The sequence below is a fragment of the Bubalus kerabau genome, chromosome 4, assembly GCF_029407905.1.
Source record: "Bubalus kerabau isolate K-KA32 ecotype Philippines breed swamp buffalo chromosome 4, PCC_UOA_SB_1v2, whole genome shotgun sequence".
Lineage (NCBI taxonomy): Eukaryota > Metazoa > Chordata > Mammalia > Artiodactyla > Bovidae > Bubalus > Bubalus kerabau.
The window spans coordinates 151,949,571-151,964,656 of record NC_073627.1 but is presented as its reverse complement, the minus strand read 5'-3'; the positions used below and the strand labels follow the sequence as shown (position 1 = coordinate 151,964,656).

The 15,086-nt window shown below is 46.0% G+C and overlaps 1 protein-coding gene across 7 annotated transcripts in view; it reads right to left on the bottom strand.

Moving 5' to 3' along the window:
* The window catches only part of WNK2 (WNK lysine deficient protein kinase 2), a 142,535-nt gene that overhangs the window by 92,542 nt on the left and 34,907 nt on the right, over positions 1–15,086 (bottom strand). For all 7 annotated transcript variants that reach the window (XM_055579077.1, XM_055579076.1, XM_055579078.1 and 4 more), the window contains exons 3-5: positions 5,378–5,550; positions 4,925–5,145; positions 1,265–1,422 (exon numbers count right to left, since the gene is read on the bottom strand). In XM_055579077.1, coding sequence (XP_055435052.1) covers positions 1,265–1,422; positions 4,925–5,145; positions 5,378–5,550 — 552 coding nt within the window. The remainder of the gene's footprint in view (positions 1–1,264; positions 1,423–4,924; positions 5,146–5,377; positions 5,551–15,086) is intronic.

The window sequence follows — 15,086 nt, the reverse complement described above, 5'->3', positions numbered from 1 at the left end:
GGTGTCATGGCAAACAGAGGAAACACCAAGGATCAGGGAATGCACCTTTCATCAGATTTCCTCAAGGAGGCAGGGTAGGTAGGGCCTTGCTTTACTCAAACCAACATGGGTCCACATAGGAGCCTTGGGACCCTGACCAGTGTCCTGTTTCCCAGGGCCTAAATGGGGGGCAGAGGTGCTGCTGAAAGAACCCAGGTGGCTAAGGAGTATGTGCCCAGGAGTCTCAGTCCCTGTCTCCCCAAGCCCAGCAGAGGGACCACCACCCCATCCACACACACAACCAGGACCAAGGTCAGCAGCAGCTCCATCTGCACCCTGGGCCCCAGCGCTCCTCCAAGACCTGGCAATGAAGCCCTAATCTCCCTTGAGTCCCTCCCTGTCCCCCTGGAGGACCTGCCCATGGCCGATGGGTCACCTCTCTGGTCAGCACCTCTGGGGGAGCAGCACACCTCTGCGGGTATCTGACCCACACCCACTAGCGCCACTAACCAAGGATTCTCTCTTCATACCTTGCACCCTCAGCAGCACACAGGAGGCGCTTAGAGTGAAAAAAATGGCTGATAGATAACTGAAAATGAAGACTTAAAGGACAGAAACAAGCTGTGACCTGCGGGGAGGGCTCAAAGTAGAGGCCGGGATAAGGGCAGGTGCTCTAGGGTTCCAAGAGCCATGGCACCTCATGCTTCTGCAGAAGTGAGGAGGCTACAGGGAGGTGGGGGCTGGGGTTGGGGAGAGGCAGCCAGCACTTGGGTGGTGGGGCCTGGTACCTGCAGGTACAGATGGACAGTGAGGCACCAGGGCCCAGAAAAGGCACAGCCCCAGCTGCCCTGGGCTGGATGCTCCTGCTGCATTCCCCACCCAGCAGGACAGCCACAGGGGGAGGACAGGATGGTGTTTTCAGAGCTGAAACCATCTGATCAAAGTCTAGGGACGTGCCAGAAGGTGGGAGGGCCAGCAGCCTCCAGGTGGCACAGAGGAGGGTCTCTATGCACAGGTGGCCTGGGCCTCCTGGAGAGGCTCCTTTGGTGCTCCAGCCCGCAGCACTGCCTGAGGCCCTAGTGAAGGCTCCAGGGTCCACCCACAGCCCACGTTACAACTGCTGCTACTCCACAGAAGCTAGGAGACCCCCTACTCGTCCTCTAATTCTCTGTCTGTAAAACGGCTTCCTTCCCTTCCTCACATGGCTCCTGTGAGGATTTTACAAAGCACACAGAGCTCAACGTGGGGCGCACAGCCAGCCCATCACAGTGGCCGGTGGACTCACACAGGTGACCTTCCTGTAGATCTGGGCGGCATTCTGGCACTCTGAGTAGGGGTACTCTGAGGTGGCCATCTCCAACATGCACATCCCGAAGGCGTACACGTCCACAGACTCATCGTAGTGCTCCTCGTACATCTCTGGTGCCATGAACTCGGGGGTACCTGCACCCGGGAGCAGAAGACGCAGGGTCAGTGGTCACTGGGCCCCGGAGACCCCTGGGCCTCTCTCAGAGTCCCACACCTCCTCCCCCATCCACAAGCCAGGACGGGCCCTGCCCCCATGCTCCTTGCCATTGGTTCTAGAATCCAGGATTCAAACAGGATTCTGCTTTACTGATAGAAGTTTCCCCAAATCCGCCCTCCCCATACCCTCCCAATTCTACGGTGGATCAGTTTATAGCGCCATCCCCTGATCACAGAGCTGGGAAACCACTGCTTCCCAGAAGACAGGGTCTGTGCCAGAAATGATGGAGATGCCTCTCTTTGAGGAGGCAGAAGTCTGAGCATATCCCTCCTGGCTACAGGCCCAGATAATCCAGAGCAGACAAAAACTTGGGGTCACCACAGACCTTCGTAAATTGTAAAAGCCTAGAAAGGCCCCCATGTCCCTAGTCAAGCAGAGCATCAGTCAGCACAGTGATTCTCTTCACTAAAGACGGCTGCCTGGGGACAGCTGGGCAGGTGCCAATCATCTGGCAGGTACCAGCAACGTGTTACGGTGAGAACTGCCCATCCATTCTAAGCACAAGAGAGTTTAAAACCAAGCTTACTCTGAATTTTTAAGGACATGATAGACTCACATAGGCTGAGTAAAATAAGCAAAATATATGACTGTACATGCATGTTGACCATCCATATAAAACAATAAGCACAGACAAAGTGACTCATCTAGAAGGTGGGCTTATGGCTTTTTCCTTTAGTCTGGTGTTTGTAATTTTTCTGTAACAAATATTTGCTTTCAAAATCACAAACTCTTTTTATATATATTTTTTTTAAAAAGGCCCAACTTAGCATCTGTCAAGCTGAATGCAAAGAAATGGGGCCATCAATTTCAATAAGACTGCTTTTAATTTCAACTTCTCCATCTTTGTTGACCTTGGAAGATTCTCAAAACATTCCAGTTTTTTTAAAAAAGCAGATGTAAAACAGTACAAACTAGTGTGTTAAAAAGCATGAGGTTTGGGGGTATCTGGCATGCAGGCAGATTAAGGGTGATTTTAATTTTTTCTCCTTTACCCATAATTTCAACTTAAGATGTATTATATATTTACCAAAAAAAAAATTAACAATTTGGGTAAAAAATGGAAAACACAAGAATCTATGTTGAGTTACACACATGCATAAAGAATTCTCGAAGATTCCATCAGAAATAATGATGAGTAGAGCGAGAACTGGAGTTCAAGGGACCTTGCACTGGCAATTTTTCATCCTTTTGGGGTTTTGAACCATACAATAATACTGAAAAATTTGGCATTTGGCCATGTCCATCTAGAAGGATAAGAGAGAGGAGCCTCAGGGCTGCTGGCAAGCAGCTGGGAGCAAAGCCGGCTCAGAGAGGACCCGACGTACCTGTTCAGGACTCCTGATCACTCAGCTCAGTCTCTTCTGAGATCCTTGGGAACCAGAAATTCTGCTTTGCAAGAAATACCCCAAGGACCCAAGATGTTCTGACTTTGTGGGAGTACAGTGGACAGTGGGTGTGTGGGGGGCCCAGCTCCAAGGTGGGATGGTGGGTGATGCCAATTTTGCACTTGTGCGAGGGCCACGGACACTGAATTTTTTTCTCTTTCCTTACAACACAGCTGTTTAAATCTAAATGTTAAGAAGAATGTAAAAAAAAAAAAAAAAAAAAAAGAAGAATGTCTGTATGCTGGCACCCATACACACATGTGTCCAGGGACCTCTGGGCGCACCTTCTAAGCCCCACAGCTCTGCATCCCCCAAGTCCCAGCCTCATGGCTGTGAACACCTGCAGGAAGGACTGCACCGACCTCACCTCCACCCACTCAGGGCCCGGCCAATGCAAACGCAGTGAGAGCACACCATGACGACATCAGACCCCAGCGGCCCTCAGGGACAAACCCCACCAGGGTCATGGGGAGCCTCTGGGAGGCTGCCGCCGCCTGGTATCTCAAACCACGTCTTATCTGCACAACACCTCTGACGGCTGCACCTAGAATGGGTCCACAGTATCAAAGGCCCCCATAGGTACCCTGGACACAGCATGGAGGAAAAAGCCTTGTTCACAGGCCTAGGGGATCCTTCACCTGACCACAGACCCCCACTCAGCTGAGGCCCCTTGCTGGGGACAGGGCTCTGCTGCCCACCTGTTTAAATGTGCTGATCAGCCTCCATTTACAATGAGCATGGAGCTTCGAGGGCTCCAGCTGAGCAAAAGGTGGGGTGATCAGGGAGCCCTGTGGAGCCAGACGTTGTGTGGGGCTCACTGTGCCTCCAGAAACACGCAGGCTTCATCTCATCCCACCACATCACTCAGCAACTGGAAAGTCCATTTCCAAGAGGAAAAAGAGCTGTCAAAGCAGCCCTAACTTCCAAGGCCAAATCTGCAAAGCCTGCCTGGACACCTTTAGCAGCTCAGAGGCTTGGTGGTGTATCCCCTAAACCCCTGGGTCCCACAGCCAGGCCCTCACCTGCTCCACCCATTTCACAGATAGGGAACTGAGGCCTGAGTCAACCCTTGTGTCACCACTCAGCTCCCCTATTCAGCCAGAGGCCTCACATCCACAGGACACCGGGTGGCTACCTTGTCCCAGATGCTGTCACATTCCAAAACCACTAGCCTGCCAGAGAAGTTTCCAGATTCCCAGCAGTTCCATTTTCCACAAAACAAGTCAAGTTCTGTCTCTAACCATACAACAAAACCATGAACTTGCCAAGCCCTAATCACCCTCTCATCTTGCTTATGTGGGAAGAAGCCATCACATCATGGCATGGAGGAGAGCCTCTCCCAATCTTACCTGATCCAAACTTCCAGAGCCATACCCTACAGCCACCCGACCCTGCAGCTCACCGGCACTTTCCGACATCCTGAACCCTATAAATGGCTGCCCCACAGCCCCTCCAAGCACATTCTTTACAAAACCCAGGAAGGGCTCCCCGCAGCTCTGGTGGACACAGTGCCTGCTGTGTGCAGGACCACATGGGGCTGGCATGAACTGCAGACCATGTCCTCACGACAGCCACAGCCACAGAGGAGCTTCTCTGAGGAGGATAAGAAATGCAGGCTAATAGCCAGCAAACTGCCATCCACATGAAATCCCTGAGCCCCCACACCCCTCATGCTCACTCCATACCCCAAACTACCCCAAAGGTTCCCTCTGTGGGTCTTGGGATCTGGGGCACCCTCCCCTTTCTCAGTCCACTGAAGGCAGCTCCAGCCTCAATGACCACAAAGTCCCCACATTCTTCTGCCCTCCAGATCTCTTTCCTGCACCCAAGTACCCTTAGTGTCCACAGGCCCTTGGGTGCCAGTCAGCCTCAGCACCCAAGGGACACAGCTAAGGGACTCACACACAGGGCATCCAGGGCTGCAGCCAGGCATCGGGGGCACAGGCAGCAGAGGCAGCACTTGCAGGATGGTGATCCCTGGCGCGTGGGGAGGTGCCCTGAAGCACAGGGGCATGAAGAGACAAGATGGGCTCACCTATCACGCTTTTAGCAAAGGATGCTCTCTTGAGGGTGGCCAGGCCCAAGTCGCCGATCTTCACAGACCCTGTGGGCCCAGTGATAAAGATGTTGTCACACTTGAGGTCCCGGTGGATGATGGGGGGCGTCCTGGTGTGCAGGAACAGCAGGCCCTTCAGGATCTGCCGGCACCAGCTACGTAGAACCTTGGGCTTCATCACCTTGAACCGCTTCAGATACCTGCAGGTGGGGGTGTGGCTCACCCACGGCTCGTGTGGGGAAGGGGCCCCCAGCTGCTGAGGGCTGTGTATTTATTCCCCAAACAGGGGCACTTCTGAGAAAGGGCTGTTGGCCACACCAGCCAGGACCACCCCAAGCAGACGCAGGCCCGGGGCCTCAGCCATTGCAACTCTTGAGCCCCAGGCCAAGCCCACCCCAAGGACCCAACTGGCTGGGTGGGTAGCATGCTCACGTCTTCAGTGTCCCCGAGGTCATCAGTTCGGTCACCAGCACGATGCACCGCTTCCCCCTGGCACTGGACTCCCAGAAATCATAGAAGCGCACAATGTTGGGGTGCTGCAGGCCCTTCAGCATCTCAGCCTCCTCCTTGAACCGCTGCCTCTCCAGTTTGGTGAGTTTCCGGTCCTAGAGAGAAACACACACAGGCTGAGAGGGACACTTGGCACAGCCTCAGGCAGAGGCCTTCCAGGGAGCCGGGGCCAGGACTCTGCCAGGCCGCTCTCTCGGCTCTTAAAACACAGCACAGCAGGAAGAAAGGACTTAGACATCTGGGGTTGAGGGAAATCTGACCCAGTTCCAAGTCCTTCCACTCTTTACCCACAGAGAGCAGGACAGGCCTCTGATTCATAAAGCCAGCACAACTGTTCATGGTACTCCAACATCTGGAACATCAGACCCTGATATCTCATCGATTTCAAATTAGCTTCTCCCTGCTCAAGAAGCTCAGCAAAAAGGTCTCTGGGAATCAGAGACACCTCCAAACCCCACACTGTAATGCTCATGTGCTTTTTCCCTAAAAACACCTCTGAGGGGCAGCATCAAGACGGCGGAGTAGGAAGATGTAGAGTTTGCATCTGCTCAGAACTAGGGCACTGACAAGGCCCTGGTGCAGGACCCCGGACACCTAAGGGGCAGGAGGAATCCCTGAGCAACCAGGTAGGACGTGGGAGGGAGGGAGAGAAGAAGAGTGGCGGTGGGACCAGACAGGCACCACTGAGGGTGTCTGGAGGAGAGGGAAGGTTTCCGCACTCAGAGGAGCCCACTCCCCACCAAGGGATCAGCAAGGACAGGGAGGGACCTTTGGGAGGCTGGGAATCAGAGGGGAACACAGCCAGCGTCTCCTCTGCCCACTCAGCCCCGGTGAGTCTGTGGGGGTCCTGGGCCTGAAAGCCCCACCACCCACTGGGGCCCCCTCCAGCTGCACAGATCTCAGGCCTTAGACCACCCGGCCCCCCTACCACCGGCCTCTTCTAGACGCCTGCATCTTGGGCCTGAGTCCAGCCCCCACGCCTCTTCCAGCTGTGTGGATCCCAGTCCTGAGCCCTCACACCACGAAGGCCTCTTCCAGCCACACAGTACTGGCAGCCCAAGTCCCACCCCTGACAGGGCTTCCTCTGACCATGTAGGTACAGGCAAGCCAGATGCCACCCGCCTCCAGGGCCTCTTCCCTGGCTACGCCAGCCCCTATGGGCACACCAGTGGAGGCCTACGCCCCAGCTGGCCTACATGGCATGTGTGCTCCAGGCCAGCTTCAGGAACAGATGCTAGTGAGCAACACATGTAGATATGACAAAGCAGGTCCAGAGACCTATCTGGAGGTCTTGGAGGGTCCACTGGGGAGGCAGGGGTAGGCTGTAGCTTCCAGTAGAAGGAAAAACACAGGAAGAGGAGGCATGGAGAATATTTTATTTTTTCTCAATAATTACTTATTTTTATTTATTTATTTGGCTGTGCTAGGTCTTAGCTGTGTCATGCGAGAGTGAGATCTTTGACCTTCCTTGAAGCAAGTGGAATTTTTAGTTGTGACATGTGGGATCTAGTTCCCCAATCAGGGATCAAACTCAGGCTCCCTGCAATGGGAGCATAGAGTCTTAGCCACTGGACCACCAGGGAAGTCCTATTTTTATGTCTTTATCTTTTATTTTTATTCTTTTTCTAATTAATTTTTAAATTGCTTTATTTTCTTCCTTTTGCCTTTTTTTTTTTTTTTTTTTTGCTGTTATCGTTCTGTTTTATTTTGTCTTCTTGTTTAATTTTTAGAGTTATTTCGCTAAATATAATTTTTACTTTCCTAATTTTACCTCACTTTATAGTTTGGTACTCTTTTGTTCTTTTCTGCTTGTTGCTTGCTTGCTTTTTCTTTTTGCTGCACTTTAAGGCTTACTGGGCCTTAGTTCCCAGGCCAGGGCTTGGGCCTGAGCTCCTGTGGTGGTAGTGCCAAGTCCAAACTGCTGAATTGACAGAGAACTGCAGGTCACAGGGAAATTAGTCAGCGTGAGGTCTCCCGGAGGTCCTCATCTCAGCACCAACTCACAGCTCCACTCAACTGTCTGCAAACTCCAGTGCTGAACTAATCAGGTCAAATAACCAGCAAGACAGGAACACAGCCCTGCCCATCAAAAACAATGGGACGACCAAAAAAAAAAAATATGTTACAGATGAAGGAGCAAGGTAAAAACCTTGGCAACCAACCTGAAAAAGAATTCAGAGGAATGGTAATAAACATGATCCAAAATCTTGGAAATAGAATGGAGGCGTGGATCAAGAAAATACAAGAAATGTTTAACAAGGACCCAAAAGAACTAAAGAATACACAGTGATGAGCAACACAACTGAAATGAAAAATACACTGGAAGGAATCAATGCAAAATAACTGAGAAGAATGAATAAGTAAGCTGGAAGAGCAAATGCTGGAAATAATTACTGAGGAGCAGAATAAATAAAAAAAAAATGAGAAGAAATGAGGACAGTCTCACAGACCTCTGGGACATTACTGAACACAACAACATTCAAATTATAGAGGTCTCAGAAGAAGAAAAGAGAAAGGGTCTGAGAAAATATTTGAAGAGATTGGTCAAAAACCTCCTCAACATGAGAAAGGAAATAGCCACCCAAGTCCAGGAAGCACAGAGACTTCCCTATTCAAGGAGACAAACCCAATGAGAATCACACTGAGACACATATTAGTCAAACTAACAAAAATTGAATTCAAAGAAAATATTAAAAGCAGCAAGGGAACAGCAAAAAATAACACACAAGGGAATCCCCAAAAGGTGGTTATCCGCTGATTTTGCAGCAGAAACTGTGTAGGCCAGAAGGGAGTGGCAAGATACATTTAAAATGATGAAAGGGAAAAACCTACAAATAAGATTATTCTAGCTAGCAAGGATCTGGTTCAGATTTGATGGAAAAATCAAAAGCATTATAGACAAGCAAAAACTAAGAGAATTCAGCACTTCCAAACCAGCTTTACAACAAATGCTAAAGGAATTTCTCTAGGAAACACAAGGGAAGAGAAAGACCTATAAAAACAAACCCAAAACAATTAGAAAATGGCAATAGGAATACACATATCAATAATTCTCTTAAATGTAAATGGATTAAATGCTCCAACCAAAAGACTGGCTAAATGAATACAAAAACAAGACCTGTATACATGCTGTCTACAAGTGACCCACTTCAGGCCTAGAGACACGTACAGACTGAAAGCGAGGGGATGGAAGAAGGTGTTCTATAGCAAATGGGTATCAGTAGAAAGCTGGAGTAGCAATTAGATAAATTAGACTTTTAAATAAAATAAAGACTATTACAACAGACAAGGAAGAACACTACATAATGATCAAGGGATCAATCCAAGAAGAAGATATAACAACTGTAAATACTTATGCACCCAACATAGGTGCACATCAAAACATATGGCAAATATTAACAGCAGTAAAAGGAGAAATCAACAGGATTACAATTATAGTGGGGGGATTTAACATCCCACTTATACCAATGGACAGATCATCTAGACAGAAAATAAATTAGGAAACACAAACTTTAAATGACACAACAGACCAGACAGACTTAACTGATACTCAGAGGATATTCCACCCAAAAGCAACAGAATACACATTCTTCTCAAATGCACACAGAAAATTCTTCAGGGTAGATCACATCTTAGGTCATAAATCAAGTCTCAGTAAGTTTAAGAAAATTAAAATCATATTAAGCACCTTTTCCAGCTACAATGCTATGAGATTAGAAATCAATTATAGAAAAATAGCTGTAAAAAGCACAAACACATGGAGGCTAAATAATATGCTACTAAGTAACTAAGAGATCATTGAAGAAATCAAAGAGAAAATTGTAAAAATACCTAGAAATAAATGACAACAAAAACATGACAACCCAAAATCTATGGGATGCAGCAAAAGCAGTTTTAAGAGGAAAGTTTATAATAATTCAATCATATCTCAAGAAACAAAAAAAATATCGAATTAACAACCTTATACCTAAAGCAACTACAGAAAAAAGAACAAACAAAACCCAAAGTTAGTAGAAGGAAAGATATCATAAAAATCAAAGAGAAATAAATGAAATAGAAAGGAATGAAATAATAGCAAAAATCAATGACACTAAAAGCCAGTTCTTTGAAAAGAAACAAAACTGATAAATTGTTAGCCAGTTTCATCAAGAAAAAAAAGGGAGAGAATTCAAGTCAATAAAATTAGAAATGAAAAAGGAGAAATTACAATTAATACCACAGAAATACAAATGATCATAAAAGACTACGGTGATGGTTTAGTTGCTAAGTCGTATCCAACTCTTGTGACCCCATGGACTGTAGCCTGCCAGGCTCTTCTGTCCATGGGATTCTCCCGGCAAGAATACTGGAGTGGGGTGCCATTTCCTTCTCTGCTGCTGCTGCTAAGTCACTTCAGTCGTGTCTGACTCTGTGCGACCACATAGACAGCAGCCCACCAGGCTCCCCCAACCCTGGGATTCTCCAGGCAAGAACACTGGAGTGGGTTGCCATTTCCTTTTCCAATGCATGAAAGTGAAAAGTGAAAGTGAAAAGTGAAAGTGAAGTCACTCAGTCGTGTCTGACTCTTAGCGACCCCATAGACTGCAGCCTACCAGGCTCCTCTGTCCATGGGATTTTCCAGGCAAGAGTCCTGGAGTGGGGTGCCATCGCCTTCTCCGATTTCCTTCTCTATAAGAGACTATACAAGCAACTATAGGCCAATAAAACAGACAACCTGGAAGAAATGGACAAATTCTTAGAAAGGTACAATCTCCCAAGACTGAATCAAGAAGAAATAGAAAATTGTTTTAAACAGATCAATTACAAGTAATGAAATTGAAACTCCAATTAAAAATCTTCTGACAGACAAAATCCAGGGCCAGATGGCTTCACAAGCAAATTCTATCAAACATTTAGAGAAGATCTAACACCCACCCTTCTCAAACTCTTTCAAAAAACTGCACAGGAAGGAACACTGCCAAGCTCATCCTACAAGGCCACCATCACCCTGATACCAAAACCAGACAAAAAAAGCACAAAACAAGAAAATTACAGACAAATATCATTAATGAACATAAAGGCAAAAATTTTCAACAAAATACTAGCAAACAGCATCCAAGAACACACAAAAAGGATCATACACTATAATCAAGTGGGATTTATCCTAGGGTTCTTCCATACACATAAACCAATCAGCGCAAAAACCCGTATCAACAAATTAAAGAATAAAAACCATATGATCATTTCAATAGAGACAGAAAAAGCTTTTAACAAAATTCAATATCCATTCATGATAAAATCTCTACAGAAAATGGGCATAGCAGGAACCTACCTCAACATAATAAAGGCCGTATATCACAAACCAACGGCAAATATTCTCAGTGGTGAAAAACTAAAAGCATTTCCTCTAACATCAGAAACAGACTGAATAAGAATGTCCACTCTCACCACTATTATTCAACAGAGACACATAGTTTATTATATGTATATATATAATATATATATATATATTTTTTTTCAACAAAACACATAGTTTTGGAAGTCCTAGCTATGAAGAAAAAGAAATAAAAGGAATTCAAACTGGAAGAGAAGATGTAAAACTGGCACTGTGTGTAAATGACATGATACTATACACAGAAAATCCTAAAGATGTCAGTAGAAAACTACTTTAGCTAATCAATGCATTTGGTAAAGTTGCAGGATACAAAATTGATGTGCAGAAACCTCTTGCATTACTATACTCTGACAACAAAAGTTGAGAAAGAAATATCAAGGAAACTCCCGTTTACTATTGCAACAAAAAGAATAAAATATCTAAGAATAAACCTACCTAAGGAGGTAAAAGACCTATACTCAGAAACTGAGTACACATCAGTATATGACACTGATGAAAGACATCAAAGATGACACAAACAAATGGAGAGAGATACCACACTCCTGGGTTAGAAGAATCAATATTGTGAAAATGACTCTACCACCCAAAGTGATCTATAGATTCAATGCAATCCCCATCAAATTACCAATGGCATTTTTCACAGAATTAGAACAAAAAATTTTACAATTTATATGGAAATACAAAAGACCCAAAGAGCCAAAGCAATCTTAAGAGAAACAGAGGAGAAGAAATCAGGCTCCCTGACTTCAAACTATACGACAGAGCTCCAGTCATCAGGACAGTATGGTACTGACACAAAAACGGAAATGCAGATCAATGAAACAGGACAGAAAGCCCAGAGATAAACCCACACACCCATGGTCACCTAATCTATGACAAAAGAGGCAAGAATATACAATGGAGAAAAGACAGTCTCTTCAATAAGTGGTGCTGGGAAAACTGGACAGCTACATATAAATGGATGAAATTAGAACACTCCCTAACACCATACACAAAAATAAACTCAACATAGATAAAGACCTAAACTTAAGACTGGATACTATAAAACTCTTAGAGGAAAACACAGGAAGAACACTCTTTGACATAAATCACAGCAACACCCTTTTTGACTCACTTCCTTTACTAATGAAAATAAAAAGAAAAATAGACAAATAGGACCTAATTAAACTTATAAGCTTTTGCAAAGCAAAGGAAACCATAAACAAGACAAAAAGACAACCCCCAGAATGGGAGAAAATATTTGTAAACAAAGCAACTGACAAGTGATTAATCTCTAAAATATATAAATAGCTCACACAGCTCAACATAAAGAAACAGCCCAATCAAAAAACTGGTGGAAGACCTAAATAGACATTCCTCCAAAGAAAACATACAGATGGCCAAGAGGCATATGAAAAGATGGTCAACATCACTAATTTTTAGAGAAGTGCAGGTCAAAACCACAATGAGGTATCCCCTCACACTTGTCAGAATGGCCTTCATCAAAAATCTACAAACAATAAATGCTTGAGAGGGTATGGAGAAAAGGGAAACCTCTTGCACTGGAAATGTAACTGATACAACCACTATGGAGAGCAGTATGGAGGTTCCTTAAGAAAACTTTAAATAGAACTACCAGATGACTCAGCAATCGCACTACTGGGCATATACCCTGAGAAAACCACAATTTAAAAAGACACATGGCACCCCAATGTTCATTGCAGCACTATTTACAATAGCCAGGACATGGAAGCAACATGGAAGATGGATGGATATAGAATATGTGGCACAGGGGAATTCCCTAGCAGTCCAGTGGTTAGGATTCCATGCTTCCACTGTAGGGGGCATGGGTTTGATCCCTGCTTGGGGAACTAAAATCCCACACTCCCCATGGTGTGGCCAAGAAAAAAAGAGAAGATGATGTGGTACACATATACAATGGAATACTGCTGCTGCTGCTGCTAAGTCGCTTCAGTCGTGTCCGACTCTGTGTGACCCCATAGACGGCAGCCCACCAGGCTCCCCCGTCCCTGGGATTCTTCAGGCAAGAACACTGGAGTGGGTTGCCATTTCCTTCTCCAATGCATGAAAGTGAAAAGTGAAAGTGAAGTCGCTCAGTCGTGTCCGACTCTTAGCGACCCCATGGACTGCAGCCCACCAGGCTCCTCCATCCATGGGATTTTCCAGGCAAGAGTACTGGAGTGGGGATGCCATCGCCTTCTCCGCAATGGAATACTACTCAGCCATAAAAAGAAACATAACTGGGTCATTTGTAGAGATATGGATGGACCTAGAATCTGTCATACAGAGTGATGTACGTCAGAAAGAAAAAAACAAATACTGTATATTAACACATATATGTGAAATCTAGCAGAACAGGACAGATGAACCTAGCTACAAGGCAGGAACAGAGATAAAGATGTAGAGAATCTTTGTGGACATGGGGAGGTGGAGGGGAAGCGGGAGTGGGTTGAATTGGGAGGTGGAGATTGACATGCATATTGCTCGTGGGAACCTACTGTATAGTGCAGGGAGCTCAGTTCAGCGTGCTGTGGTGACCTAGGCGGGTGGGATGGGTGCGGGAGGGCCAAGACAGAAGGAATATGTGCATACATACAGTCAGTTCACCTCATCGTACCGTAGAAACTAATACAACATTTTAAAGCAACTATATAGAAATTTAAAAAAGAAAAAAACCTCTGAAACCTTGCTCCCTCCACACCCACTTACTGAGTATTAGTAAAAGAAAGAAGCATCTGTTTACTTCTAATTTACACGTAACTTTGAGGACATGTCCACAGCCACAGCAGATGACAAGAAAACAAGGAAACAATGACATCCAGAAAACAAGGAAACAATGACAGGAGAGGCAGAGAATAGTTGAGTCCCAGCCACATCTGCATCAATGCTAGAGGGCACGGAAGACACTCACTGGGGCCTGGGAGCACCTGCACCTCGAGCGCTGAGCGGGGACCGCAAGGTTAAGTAGGGAACTATAACCCCACCATCACGGTGTGGGGAGGCACCTCTGGGGTGTCACCCATAAGTATGCCCAGCCACATCTTGGGAGGAAGCCACGGACTCCCTCAGCACAGTCCCACACACCAAGCACCTTCCTTGCCCTTGATTCATCTGCTCCAGCATTACCCAGATCCAATCCACCACCAACCCAGCCACCTGTCTTCATCCCTCCTCTGCAGCCTAGATCCTGGCCCTTCCCTTCTTAAATCCCTCCAATGGATTCCCACCAGAGAGCACTCAGAACAACCCCAAGAGTTCTGTTGTTTTCAACTTCACCTCATGGGTGAATCTTACCCCTAGAAGCCCCAGCACAGCCTTCTCCCCAAGCCTGAATATGTGCCTCCAGTGTCTCCTCCATCACAGCCCAATCAGCCTACACAGCCCACGCTTCACCTTCCCACCAGGAGAACTCTCAGAAGGAAACATAAATACAAATGAACACAAACCAAGTTTTTGAGGAGTTCTAGGAAGAAGAAATCAGAGCTGAAAAAAACACAGCCCAAGACCTCTCAGGTCCTTTGAAAGACCCCAGAGGACATCAGGCCAGACTCCAACCAATCCAAAAGAAGAGAAGGGCCCTGGGGTCATGACAAGATTAGCTGGTTAAGGAACTCTATCCCAAGTAGCACTGTGCCCATTAGGCATTCTCCCACCCACCAGGCCCACCTCAATAAACTGTCATCAGACACTCCAGGTACAAGTGGGACTGGATATAATAATCACCAACAAAGCAGAGCTACACCAAGACTGATTCCAGAAAAACAAGCAATTCAGGCACAAAATCAACTTCCCCCAAAATCTAGTTCATGTCCTCATAAAAATCCAAGAGCTTGACACAAATAAATAAGAGCAGCTTCTATTTAAATAGGAACAATCAAGGAAGAGCTCTTGCAAATTAAAGCTCTGTATTTTAAGAATAAGATATTCTGCAACCCAATGAAACAGTAAATACAAAAAAAGTTACCATTTCACCAAGACAATAACTTGGAAACACGTTCTGCTCATCAAAAGCGATACTTTGTTTTAGAAAGTAAGTCACAAACATATTCTCAATAGGTGCATTTGACATGGAGTTACATCCAGAATATAGATAGAGCTCCCATATCTCAACAATAAAGACATAAGAAAAGTCACAAAAGAAGATGCAGAAAAGGCCAATAAGTACATGAAAATGTGTAAAGCACCATGAGTCACCAGAAAAATGTCAATTAAAAGCACAAGATACCACTTCACACCCACCAGAAGGGCTAAAATAAA